The sequence below is a fragment of the Montipora capricornis genome, chromosome 11 (assembly GCF_036669925.1).
Source record: "Montipora capricornis isolate CH-2021 chromosome 11, ASM3666992v2, whole genome shotgun sequence".
Lineage (NCBI taxonomy): Eukaryota > Metazoa > Cnidaria > Anthozoa > Scleractinia > Acroporidae > Montipora > Montipora capricornis.
Window position 1 is genome coordinate 5,476,624 of NC_090893.1, and position 12,500 is coordinate 5,489,123.

General features: G+C 38.2%; 2 protein-coding genes across 6 annotated transcripts in view; one reads left to right on the forward strand and one right to left on the reverse strand.

The window, feature by feature from the left end:
• LOC138025086 (SCL-interrupting locus protein homolog) overlaps positions 1 to 11,506 on the forward strand; it is a 30,405-nt gene extending 18,899 nt beyond the window's left edge. For 4 of the 5 annotated variants that reach the window (XM_068872350.1, XM_068872349.1, XM_068872352.1 and 1 more), the window contains 9 exons: positions 88 to 150; positions 2,026 to 2,147; positions 2,233 to 2,356; positions 3,205 to 4,479; positions 5,124 to 5,380; positions 6,909 to 7,150; positions 8,811 to 8,956; positions 9,520 to 9,710; positions 10,497 to 11,376. In XM_068872350.1, coding sequence (XP_068728451.1) covers positions 88 to 150; positions 2,026 to 2,147; positions 2,233 to 2,356; positions 3,205 to 4,479; positions 5,124 to 5,380; positions 6,909 to 7,150; positions 8,811 to 8,956; positions 9,520 to 9,710; positions 10,497 to 11,061 — 2,985 coding nt within the window. In that variant the 3' untranslated portion in view covers positions 11,062 to 11,376. Of the gene's footprint in view, positions 1 to 87; positions 151 to 2,025; positions 2,148 to 2,232; positions 2,357 to 3,204; positions 4,480 to 5,123; positions 5,381 to 6,908; positions 7,151 to 8,810; positions 8,957 to 9,519; positions 9,711 to 10,496 lie in introns of all 5 variants that reach the window. The other variant, XR_011127143.1, reaches the window with a different exon arrangement.
• Positions 11,507 to 11,565: 59 nt separating this feature from the next.
• LOC138025087 (protein zyg-11 homolog B-like) overlaps positions 11,566 to 12,500 on the reverse strand; it is a 17,768-nt gene continuing 16,833 nt past the window's right edge. Inside the window, exon 16 of the mRNA XM_068872353.1 lies at positions 11,566 to 11,948. Coding sequence (XP_068728454.1) covers positions 11,794 to 11,948 — 155 coding nt within the window. The 3' untranslated portion in view covers positions 11,566 to 11,793. The remainder of the gene's footprint in view (positions 11,949 to 12,500) is intronic.

Sequence of the window (12,500 nt, forward strand, 5' to 3'; positions counted from 1 at the left end):
AGTAGTAACATGGAGTGCTTGTGATTTGGATTGATAGCTCTTCCTCTTTGAACTAAGCATTTATTTTTGTTATTTTATTCCATTTAGGGAGATTCTGAGCTTAAAATGTTTGAATTATACAGCTGTTATGAAAACCTTCACCTGGAGATTGTAAGTTCAGTCATCTCCCAATAACTTGAACATTGAAGGGAAATTGAAAAAGCTTCAAGTGATAGGGAGTTTGACTTGAAAAAGGCAGTCTGTTCATACAGTATATGTTTAAGACAAATTTTACCTGAAAAGCCAAATTAAATACATGAAAAAAGAAAAAGAGAACATCTGGCTACACTGTACTACACCAGAGCACTAGATTCCATGCAAGTTACTTTTATGGGAAAAAGTTTATAAAACTACCGGTAACCATTACGTCCTGATGCTTCTCAAGTGATTTTTGTAATACAGTAATCACCCGCATATAAGAACAAGTGGATTAAGAACATCAGGCTGAAATTTGGCCAATAAAGCACCATATAAATAAGAACAAATTCATCTTGGTAACAATACAGTACAGTAAAAAGCACTCATTTTGTATTCGTTAAGCCATTTTATGCTGAAGAAGGTCGTAGTATTTTGACCGAAACGTCCTTTTTACATAAGTTTTTTAGTCAGTGACAACAAGTTTCTTAATTCTTTTTTAAACAGTACAGTAACTTATATCAAAGTACTATGGTTTTCAGGACCACTACAAACTATAAAATCTATTACAAAGCAGCAGTGTATGTTTATAATTAAACCTCTAGTAGTATAATTTGAATTATTTCTGAAACCAATTTTAAGAACATTTTAAGAACACTTTCCGGCTGATTTCTCACTAAGCACCCCTCAAATAAGAACATGATCAGCCTTAAACCTGAAAAAAGTGTTCTTGTAGTTGGGTGTTTACTGTATCAGTTTTTCCAATTTAAAAGAGTCAACATCAAATGCCACTAACAAAACAAAGTTTATAATAGTATGCATGCATGGTTCAAGTTACTGAGGGTAAAACATTCCACAGAAAAGGATCTGAAGATACCATAAAATTTGTCTGAGTAGATGGGGAGGTTCAAGTTATAGATGGTTCAAGTTACAGACTGTAAAACTGCAGTAAATGCATGATGGAAATCAAGGGGAAAAGCTTAAGTTGGCAAGGGTTCAAAAGATAGGGGACTATGATGAAGGAATATTTTATTATTGGTAGTAGTACCATAACATAATACCAATTTTAATTCATATAGTATTACATAAATTCAAGAACAAATTTCGATATGAAATTTCATATACTGGTATTTGATTTGCGGTTATGTAATTCTAAGTGAAAGTGATCATAGCAGTTGATTAAGGTGGCTCAAACCAGTTTAAACAATTTGGACAGAGTGACTGTCTTTAATATTGAAGGATTAACTCTGCATTACGTGCTGTTTCACATTAAGGCAATGTTATGGTACCAGGTGAAACACCAATAATTATTGCTCTCATTAATGTTACATAGTAGGTTACTATGGCAGCAAAAAAGCCATTTAAAAATGCCCTATTTGTCATTAAACGCTTATACGTCGAAAACGAACTTGGTGACCGCAATTTTTTATTGCTGAAAAGTGATCAGCAGGCTAGGATAAAACTCAGCAAAATTGGAAAAAGTTCTCTAGAGCAGATTCATAGCCACCTTCACAACTGACATGGTACATTATTATGTACCTTGTAAGTTGTTTTGCCAATCACCAATGACAGTAATGTTTTTAAGAATACTGATACTGGGCCAAGTTATTTGAACCCAATTAACACTTTACCTGTCATAAAACCTGGTTTAATGTTAGTTGCAGAAAATGCTTACACTGTTGACAGCATAATAATATTATTATAGGCTAATAGTAAAGGTAATCTTATACATGTAGGTTAAACTGGGTCGTGAGAGTACATTAACACAATGGTCAATGGTCAGTGAGTTACAGGGACCAGTGTGTATAACAGCAGTTTTACAAAAAAAGTAATAAACAATAACCCTTATAGCCTCCAGGTCCCAGTTCTTCTGATCCACTGTGCTTTGAGCTAATCTCTTCTTCTGGAGGAATAAGCAGAAGTCTTTTTGAGCAGGCTGCAGAGATCTGGCAAGAAGAGCAAAAACAGTCCAGGTGCAGTATACCAAGAAAGAAACCTCTGAAGTTTTTGTTTCTTTGTTTGTTTAGAATTAGAAAAACAATTCACCTTCTTTATTAGGGTCAATCAAGATGGAGTGGGTCAAAGTTCAAGAGAAGAAACTACTTCGGGACAGGGGCATGGTAAAGACGATCCTAATCTAGTGCCAAGACCCTCTCCATTTCCTCACCCTCAAAATTTGCAGGTGGGTGGCATGGTTGGCTCAATTTCACTTAATCCACTGACTCCTGAACCACCCAACCCTACCCCCCACCCCCTCCCAAATTGACAAGTGAAGTCTCATTGCCAGGAGTCAGTGGGTTTTAAACCATGCAAAACTAAATGCATTCAGATTTAAATTTGATAGAGTTCATGTACAGTTGGTGATGGTAAAAACTAACAAGGTGTTTCGATTCTAGTTTTCAAAATGAGACAGGCATTGCATAATCTTTACCCTAGATTACCCCCTTTTTAAATTCTCTGTTGGTACCAGAGATGTATCAAGGTTTTCAAATTTGGGGTTGACTCCTTTTTGAAAAATTTGGGGGCCCATTGCAAAATTTTGGGGCTCCAGCTAATTTATATTCAAGATTTAATATCCTACCTATCGCCTCTTAATTGCTGCTGCAGTACCCTTTCAGATTTCTAATTGCACAAATATAAAGTCTTATCCCTCCCAACGAATAAGTACTTAAAATGATCAATTTCTTTGAAACTGTTGTGCCTTGAAATTTAAGGATACGATCATTTCTCCATTGTGAGAAATGGGAAAGATTAAATTCCTTGTGAAGTAAACAATTCGCATGTATTTCCTGGCGTTCATAATTTGCATAAACATTCAATTTTTTTTCTGCGTCCAAGTGGACCCTTTGTTCCATATTCTATGCGTCCAAAAGGAAAACGAGTGCGTCCCAGGACGCAATGACGCACTCTGGATACATCTCTACATCCTTAAAAGGCTTGGAATATAGGAAACATCAGCTTTTGACTCGTGCTAGGGAATAATATTTATTTTAAGAATAAATAAACCTAATTTCTTTTCTTTTTGGCTAGTTTGTTTTTCCAGATAAGGAAGAGACTTCCCTCTCACTCAGCTTTGATGAACATATTTCAGCTGAATGTTCACCTGATGCCTTTGCAAATCAGCAAGTTCTTCAAAAAGCACATCTAACGATAAAAGAACTGCAAAGTCCCCCTCAGGAACATCTGTCCCAAAGGATTCAACATGACCAAGAAAATAACCAGTTCATGCTCCAGAGAGAAATATCACAAGGCTTTCCAAAGAGAATGGTTAAAGTAAAGCAACATACAAATTATTCCGTCATGCAAAATTTGCCATCAAGGGAACCCCTGAAACAAATTTTAGCTCCAAATCAAACGCAGACTAAAGGGAACAGCAACCAGCACATAAAGATATCCAGGAAACCTTGTGCACTGAAAAGTGTAGGTGACAAAAAACTTCCCAAACCTACAAGTAAGCCAGAGAAAAGAAATGGTCACCACGCTTCCAGTTTGAATTTTGGGGTAGATCCATCTCTTAAAAACAGTGATAAAGTACATGAAACTGGTTTACGAAGGCAACAAATGAGGCAAAACCCGCCGGAAAAGAAGAAGGAGGGAAATGAACATCTTCAAAGTGATAAAGTAGGTAGGAGAACCTTGGGGAATTTTCAAGGAGGTGAAAATGGGCCAAGACAGCAAGATAGTGTTAAAGAAACCATATCCTTTCCTTTACCCACCAACCAAGCACAGAGACCTGTCTTGGAAACAGTCTTTGAAGTTACAACACCAGATGGAACATTGAACAAGACCATGGATGAAACAGAGATAGAGCGCCATATAACTGGAATGAGTGAGATGTCTCGAAGTCCTTTGAGTCTGCCTCACTTTCAGGTGGCTGTAGGTGATGCTTATGAGGAGACTTGCACCAAGAATACTGATGGTTGTCAAAGGAGCAATGACCGTAGAAAAAGGTCAACTATGCTGGTAACCAGTGGAGAAGATTTTAACAAAGAGAAATCAGGCGATGTTGAAGAATGTACATCTAGGAAGATTGCAGATAGTGTTGCAGAAAACCAGTTATGTGATTCACTGGGTACCAGTCTGCAGCATGAGGAGCAGAAGAAGAGTAGACAAAGTCAGCAATCAAAAGGCATGGACAAGAGCACTGTTGACAAAAGCCATGAAGGATCGCTTCAAGAAGAGCAAGTTGTATTTGTTGAGACAGGGCAGTCAAGTGAGAAGGATAAAGCAAAAGATATCACCACTCCAGATCCTTATGCACTTCTTTTGAGACAAGAGGCTCAACTGAGACTACTTCAGGAACAGGTACCTACAAATGTTGGTTATTGATAACGCTACCAGACTAATGTTAAGTTTCTAAGTTTCATGGGCTAATTAATTTTCAAAGAAAATCTTTCATTGACCCTATAATTTAATGCTCTTGGTGTTTTGAAATGTTTCAAGATTTTCTCCTTTAGTACCCAAATACAAAACTACCCCCTACTGCTTGCAAATACAGTATTGCTAAATGTATGTAACCATTGTGACCAAAAAAATGCATGTTAAAATCAATTCACAGATTTAGTGGATCATAGTGTTGAGACTACAGTGATGAGACGAGTTTGTTCAATCTGTAATTCACTCTTCCATTCCTTCTTCCTTTTTGTTCTTATTCCTTCCAATTTACATGTGGTACGTTGCCTCAGATTTAAAGACTGTATCAATAACTACAGTAGGTGAACATCTGTGGCAGGTCCCTTATCAAACTGAACTTTCTCCCATCATACAACTGGTTACCCATTTCAGTTACTATAGGTTATAGTGTTGAATGTAATTTATGTGTATTCTAGATTTTTTTGTTTCCTTTAAAACTTGGCCTCACATGCACTTTAATTGCTTTGGTGTACAGATGTGCTTTCAAGACATGACCTGGCTATTTATTTATTTATTTATTTATTTTATGTTTACAGATCAAACTCTTGTTGGAGCAACAACCTACTCCACTCCCTAACCCAAATGCCCTACTTACTCCTCCTAGAACTCCTCAGTTTGACAGTTCCTGTCCTAATGGAAACAGAAAATTGCCCAATCACTCACCTGTGTCTATGGTAACAGCATGCACCAACACAGGTGAGAGTTTGTTACTTGGAACACCCATAAAGCCAAATGGCAAGAAGTCGGCTGCCACATCACCAATAAAAGAACAAGAAATGAATCACAAAGAAAGGTAAGAACACTATAGTGCCCTGACATTCTTCGCAAAACTTGTCATTTCACATTGAGGCTGCTAACAGTCCTTGAGTCAGTCGAACTGCCCTCTTTAGTGACGCAAGGGGAGAATGGGCATAGAGAGATTCACTCCATCCCCATTCTCCTCTTGGCTTGCTTGCGCATAACTAAAGCGGGTGGTTTGACGAATCACAAGGGATTGCTAGCAGTCAATTTCACGTTCATTCTGCAAAGCAGAGAAAACCAGAAATACAAGTAATTAGATGCTTATGGATTTCAACAAGTTTCACAAAGTGTCCCTTTGCTCTTCTTCCGAACATCAACATTAATTTTGTCTCATAATACTCACAATTAAGGACCGTGCCTACTAATTCAAATTTAAGGTATTTTTGCCCTGGTTTATGATTATGCAGGAAATGTAGATCTTGACATGTGTCATTGAAATCCAAAAAGAAAATTGGGGGTAACCACACATTTTTCCAAGATAATTCATGAATAATAATTGTAAAAAGCTTTAAAATACAAAGCAATGTGTGGCATTCTTTCTCAAATTGAAGCTTAATTATCTCTCAAAAATGCATGGGTTACCCCCAATTTTCTTTTTGGATACCAAGACTACTTACTATTAAAGATCTACTTTATCCGGATAGTTTTAAACCGCGCAAAAATATCCCTGTATTAGTAAGCATCACTGATAGGAAACTCTAGTATCTCGAGATGCGCAGAACGTATGCACAATAACAATAGTAGGCACCATCCTTAATGTCACAATGTGTCCCGCAAATGCTTCTCCTCAAGTAAAGATAAACGTACAGCTCCTTTTACCTTAACAAGCTTGCTGCATAACGGTCGCCTGGGGCATCTTATTTGCAAGTGCGGGCAACCAAATTTCTGAACAAGTAGCCCGAACAGGCACCTTACTTGATTCATCCTCACTTTCTTGTAAATATGATCCCAGCTGGAATAAATTAATTAATTCTGGTTTCTTGAAAAAATGACTCTGGCTAGTAACTTTTATTGTTGAAAGCTGGAAGGGCTCCTGGACAATTTTCTTAGGCAGCCACTTTGCCTAACCGAAAAATAACACTACACTTTAGGTTACCTTATTATTGGAAATAGGTACATGTAGCAAAGGCTAAGACTTAAAGGCACCCTTCGTGTTGGTATTGTTTTGTTGTGTTCCTATTGGTATCATTGCTGTCCCTGTGTAATTCCTTATGTGTGATTTCAATTTGCTGTAGGGGAGCAACCACTCTCAAAACTTGGAAAAGTACTTACAGGTGTCTTGGCAGAAACAAGGCGCTTAAAAACTTTCTCCCTTGAATAACTTAAAATATTCCTTGAACAAAAAAATTTGGGGCTTAGACTCACATCTTAAGATCTTTGAAAAAAGGTGAGGCCATGTCGGTGAGGCAATATTTATACTGACTGTTAACCAATTGACTTCTAGATTGCCCCCCACCCCCACCCCCCAATAGTTTTTCAGTGAATGTAGAGCTTGTTAACCAGTTTGTTTCCTATCTTAGATCTGAAGAACTGAATCAACACGACTCGAAGGAATCACAAAGACATGACTCATCTATTAATCCTGAAGAGTTGAGCAATCAGTTGCTGAACCTGGATGACCCAAGTCAGACCCTAGCTTCCTCACTGCATGCTGTTGACATTCCAAGCTTTTATGAGAGTCCCTCTAACAGAATTAGTCCCAATCCCACTCACCAGGCTAGTAGAGAAGGCATGGAAACAAGTTTTACCAGTCCTGTGCTTGGTGAGCTACACGTACAGTGTAAAAGGTTATTGCAGTCATGAAGAGCTGAGGACGTTGGTATTCAAACCCAATTGACCATAACCCTAATGAACTTGTATACACCAAGGCTGCTGTCTAAGCAAATTTTTCCCGAGCCCTTCGGGCTTCCAACATGGAAAGTTTGTAGCCTAAGTCATTTTTTCAAGAGCCCAGAATTAATTAATTAAAAGTGAGGATGAATCACCTTGTGATAAGCCAGGCGCCTGTTCGGGCTACTCGTTCAAAAATTTGGTCGCTGGCGCTCGCAAGTAAGGCGCCCCAGGCGACCGTTAGGCAGCAGCCTTGTACACTGTATACACTTTAGCCCATTGACTCCTCAACTGCCCCCTATTGATGAGAAAATTCGTTTGGTGTTAGACAGAGTAAAATCAACTTAGCCTCACTCCCAGGAGTCATTGGGTTGAATGGGGGTTCCCCATTGACGTGTCAAATAGTCTGGTGTTAGACAGAGTAAAATACTAAGTCTGGCCGGTTTTGGCTGGTTTAGGTGTCAAAGTGGGGGGACCACCCCCATTGACAAGTAAAATCGTCTGGCGTTAGACAGACTAAAATCTGCTAAGTCTCTCTCCCAGTTGTCAATGGATTAATAATTAATTATTTTTATTGGTATACTGTACCTTGGCCACTATTTAAGAGATTCAATGGCTAACCTTTCAAGCATTTGCCTTCCTTATTCAATCTGGCCAAGGGGGCTGTTGGCCTTTGAACCTCTTTAAGTTTAACTCAACACAACAGTCCAGCGTCATTTTCAAAGCAAGTCTTAAGTGGGAAATTCTTGTGATATTGTATTTACTTAAATGCACAGTACTGTAAACTAACGATTTCTCATACCTGTATTGTGGTTATACAGTCATGTATATAATGCTTCAGTGATCAAGTTGAACTTGTCTAAAAGTCAAGCTACACTGTAGTAACATTTTACTGTCGCTACATGTATAACTACATTTTTAAAGACTTAATCGGCTAACTCAGTGTTGTACGCAATTCAGATCTCCTGGGATTAAGATTCTTTGTGTATTGTATTTGCATGATAATGTAGCTTTCATATTTAAATGATATGGAAACATTTGGAACAAAACGTTTTATTCCCAAAGGGTTTGAATTAGGTATAACATTGAGTTAGCCGATTTGGTCTATTTCCATAGAAATACTACCTTATGTGTTGCAGCCAAGGTAGCTCATCTTGGGTTCAAAAATAGCTTGCAGCTGGCAAAAATTGCCACCTTCTTTGTTCTCTTGGTCAGCTAGTCTACTGCAATGTTGACAAATTTCTAGTTTTTAAAGAAACTGTGGTGCTGCGTCGGTGTGAGAATGAAACAGGAAAATTTGGTTTTATCAAACGTGTTGATAAAGGTCGAATACCATCGTGAATGCTGTGGAAAGCTGAGGTTTCGAGCGTTAGCCCTTTCGTCAGATGAAGGGTTCTGACGAAGGGCCAATGCTTGAAACATCACCTTTCAGTGGTATTTCGACCTTTATCAACACATTTGATAAAAACAAATTTTACTGCAATGTAGGTTTGCATTATTATACTTTGCTTACTTTTCAAATACAGCCATTGACTTCTAAACCTTCTGATAATAGTATTAACACAGTCAATTATGCCCTTTTTGGGTTTTAGGTGAAAGTGCAAGCATTCTGATGGATCAGAGGCAAACGGAAAATAAACAAATTGCACCTGTTGCAGACAAAGAGAGCATGGGCAAGAAATCTAATCATGTCAGCTTGTTGCAGAGGAATGAGCGCCAGTTCTACGATAATCTATTGGTACTTTATGACAAGTAGTGACATGGGCAATTCATCGTTAGTTGTTAGGGAAGAATCCAAGAGTTTGATGGGTCGTGAAAGACGATGGAATTACATGTATCAGACAAACCTGATTTTCAGGCCAGGAAATTCATGGAAAGTGAATAAGTCAAGAATTATGAAAAATGCTCCTAGCTGTAATGATGGAATTTCCCATATGTATTCTCAGACTGAATTATGATCTGTAATGAGGATTAAGGGAAAAGTACTCCTTGAAAATTCCTTTACCAGACCTCTATTTGTTGATAAGTTTAATACAAATTAAATATGATTTCCATGGAATATTGTAAAATTCAAAGTCTGAAATTGGCAAGATTCCTTTCTGAATAAGGGAGCCAAGTTGTTGATACAATTAATTGGACTGGTAAAATATTACTTTATGATTGATATTGCATTAAAGAAATTAATGAAATATACATTAAGGAATGAAGACATAAGGATAACAAGAGCAGGTGTATCTTTACAATGTCTGCAGTGTACAAGTAAAAGCATTAACCTCACTTGATTGATTTTCTAACCAACAGAACCAAGTAAAGCAAATTCTCGATCACCAAGATCAAGACGAATCCCATCCTTTCGAACATAAAAATGAAAGAACAGCACAATCCAACCAGTCGACAGAGCCAACACGTGAGGAGGTCGTCATGGCAACAATAAAAGAACTAGATAAAATTAAACACTCAACACTTGGAACTGGAAACATGGAATATTCAAAGTGAGAGAGAGTTCTGTTTATTGGAAATAACAAGTTTCAAGGACTGATTGTAACAAGGAGCTAATTAATTAACCTTCCATGTTAAAATTCCTTTACCCCATTCACCCCTGAAGCCGCCCCATTGACAAGTAAAATTGTTTGGCATTACTTGATTTTATCTCTGCAGTTCAGTATATGGTTCATTTCATATAATTATCATTAATTTTTGTTCATTGATTCATTCCTCACGGGAAAATTAGAACCCACAAATGACCAGCTCCCATCAGTGGCTTTAGGGGTCAGGTGGTTGGAGCATCGCACAGGTATCGTGAAGTCACAGGTTTAAACCCCATTAAAGTCCTGGGTTTTTCAGGCTTCTCTGCTAAAATTGCGTCCATAACTGTGAGGATCATAGCGTTACTTGATTTCATATCCACACTTTAGTGTATGGTTCATTTCATATATCATTTTGTTCACAGTAAAATCTATAAGTCACACTTGAGAGGAAATGGTTAATAAGTAATTGATACTGGTTATTAGTTGAAAGCCAAGATGTCTCAATGATGTTGATATGCATACTTGCTGCAAGTGCTCATTGATAGCCTGGAGCTAGTGGAAAAACTGTCAGTCTGGCATGTGGAATGGAATACCCTGATAGATTCCAGTTTTAAAAATTAATAACTCAACTGGTTTCAGTCTAGCTACTAAAACCTCTGGGTGGCGAACATCAGCAACAACTTACTTGAAAAGTAAACATTTCCATGCACAACGAAAAGGGTTTTACCTTTGCTTTTTTTTCTTCTTCAGATCACCAGTAAGTGAAAGGCATTGGCCACTACACAGATCGCTGTCACTAAGTGCCATTCCTGACCATCCTCGCATCAACTATATGTCTTTCTCAGTCGATGAAACCCTTGATGAAGTCTTAAGTGAAGCTGATCTCCATCAACTACATGAACTTCAACCAATCAGTACTCACAGCAACAAAAACACTCGTGATAGGGCTGCCACTTTCAGTGCATTTCAAGAGGACAAGAGTATTCTTTCCAGAAAAGGATCCGTTGAAAAAGACCATCTGTGTGACTCTAGGTCTCTAACATCAGTGGATTACACTTGGAATAACTTATCCATGGCCACTAAGGACTACTTGGGCAAGTATTGCTTAGCTCCAAGAGAGCTTGTGAAATCTGGTGACTGCAGAGTGGACAAGCAGCTACCAGAGGCAACAAATGGACAAAAAGGACCAAAAACGTCTTTTGCATCACAGGGATGTAGTGTGCCACCCAGTACACCAGAGCCTGCCAAAAAGAATGATGGTGATTCCCAGATTTTAGACATCACACGACTCAAGAAACTACCAAAGTTGTTTTGATAGTTTCCAGAGCTATTGATTGAGATACATCTACATGTACCTAAAGAAGAAATTCCATCCCATTGTGTGTGCTTATAAAATTATGCACCTATCAATGTTAAGCCCCAGGGAGGGGGGTCGGGCTAACCACATGAGGCCTGTCCCCAGGGTAGGGATTTTGATCGTATACATGTGACATCCCCAGGCTAGCCAATTTGATCGTACAAAGGAAATTTTGACCAAGGGGTGGGGAATTTGATTTTTTTAAAAATGAAAATGTCAAAATCCCCACCCCATGCCCGACCCCCCCTCCCTGGGGCTTAACATTGATAGGTGCATTACAATCTCTGTCTCAAAGAGGTAGCCACAGGAAACCTGGATGGTTAAGCTGGGGGTTAATACACCAGTGGGTGGGTCTTGATACATGCTCCCTTGTTTTATCAGGGCAGGTCTTCCATTATGTTTGGTTTTAGACTCTAGACCCCGTGTGGAACAATGTGTCAGTGACTGTAACCATTCACAAAGTAACTTCAAAATGTTTTTTAATGTCTGAATCACTTACTCCATACAAAAAAATAATTACATGTAACTTTGGAATGTTTGAAACACGTCCCTGTTACAGGTTTTTTCTAGATGCAAGAACAACTATCAGATTACAGGAGTCTGACAAAATGTTTGACTACTCCTAACCATTTTTCCCTTTAATGCCGTTTCCTCTTCAAAGCGTAAACTGTCTAGTTCTCACCATCTTCCCTACAGTATTTGTTGACTTCTGGATTTATCAAGATCCTTTACAACATCAATAAATCTATTGCCAAGTTCCGCCACTCGTTCATTTGAAGAGGTGATAACTTTTTGCACAGTTTCCATGATTCTTCCTTCAGTCAACAGGGAAAAGTAACGTTTAACTGTGAGGAAAAAAACGTACACTACTGAAGGACTTTCAGTAAAAAAAATAAAGTTCACTTTCAGTGTGCACTACTACAAAGCCAGGAGAGCCATTTATCAATTAATTTTGACAAAGATGTTGGTGGCTTATTGGAAGAAAAGGCTCTTCAAATCAAATACTTTTCAGAGATAATTTTCAAAAGTAATAAGCCAATTCCACATGCAATAGAGCGGTTTTCAATTGAGTGTCGAAAGTAATTAGATAATTACTTTGGTTTATGATTACTTCGCTCAGTGATTGGTTCAAAGTTCTCGCGCCATTTTTTCAACCAATCAGAAGTGAAACCAAAACCAATCGTGGCTCACGCGTGCACATTTTCCCGCGCTTTGTGTCGGCTACGTGTAATTACTTCGAGTTTTGATTGGTTTAACGGATTGTCTCAGTCCTTTCTGATTGGCCAAAGTAATTACTTTGGTTTTGGTTTTACGACACTCAATTGAAACTCGCTCTATCAAAGCTGATCATGTCAGGTGATGACTCAAAAGTGCTCTACAATTTCAAACGTGCACAC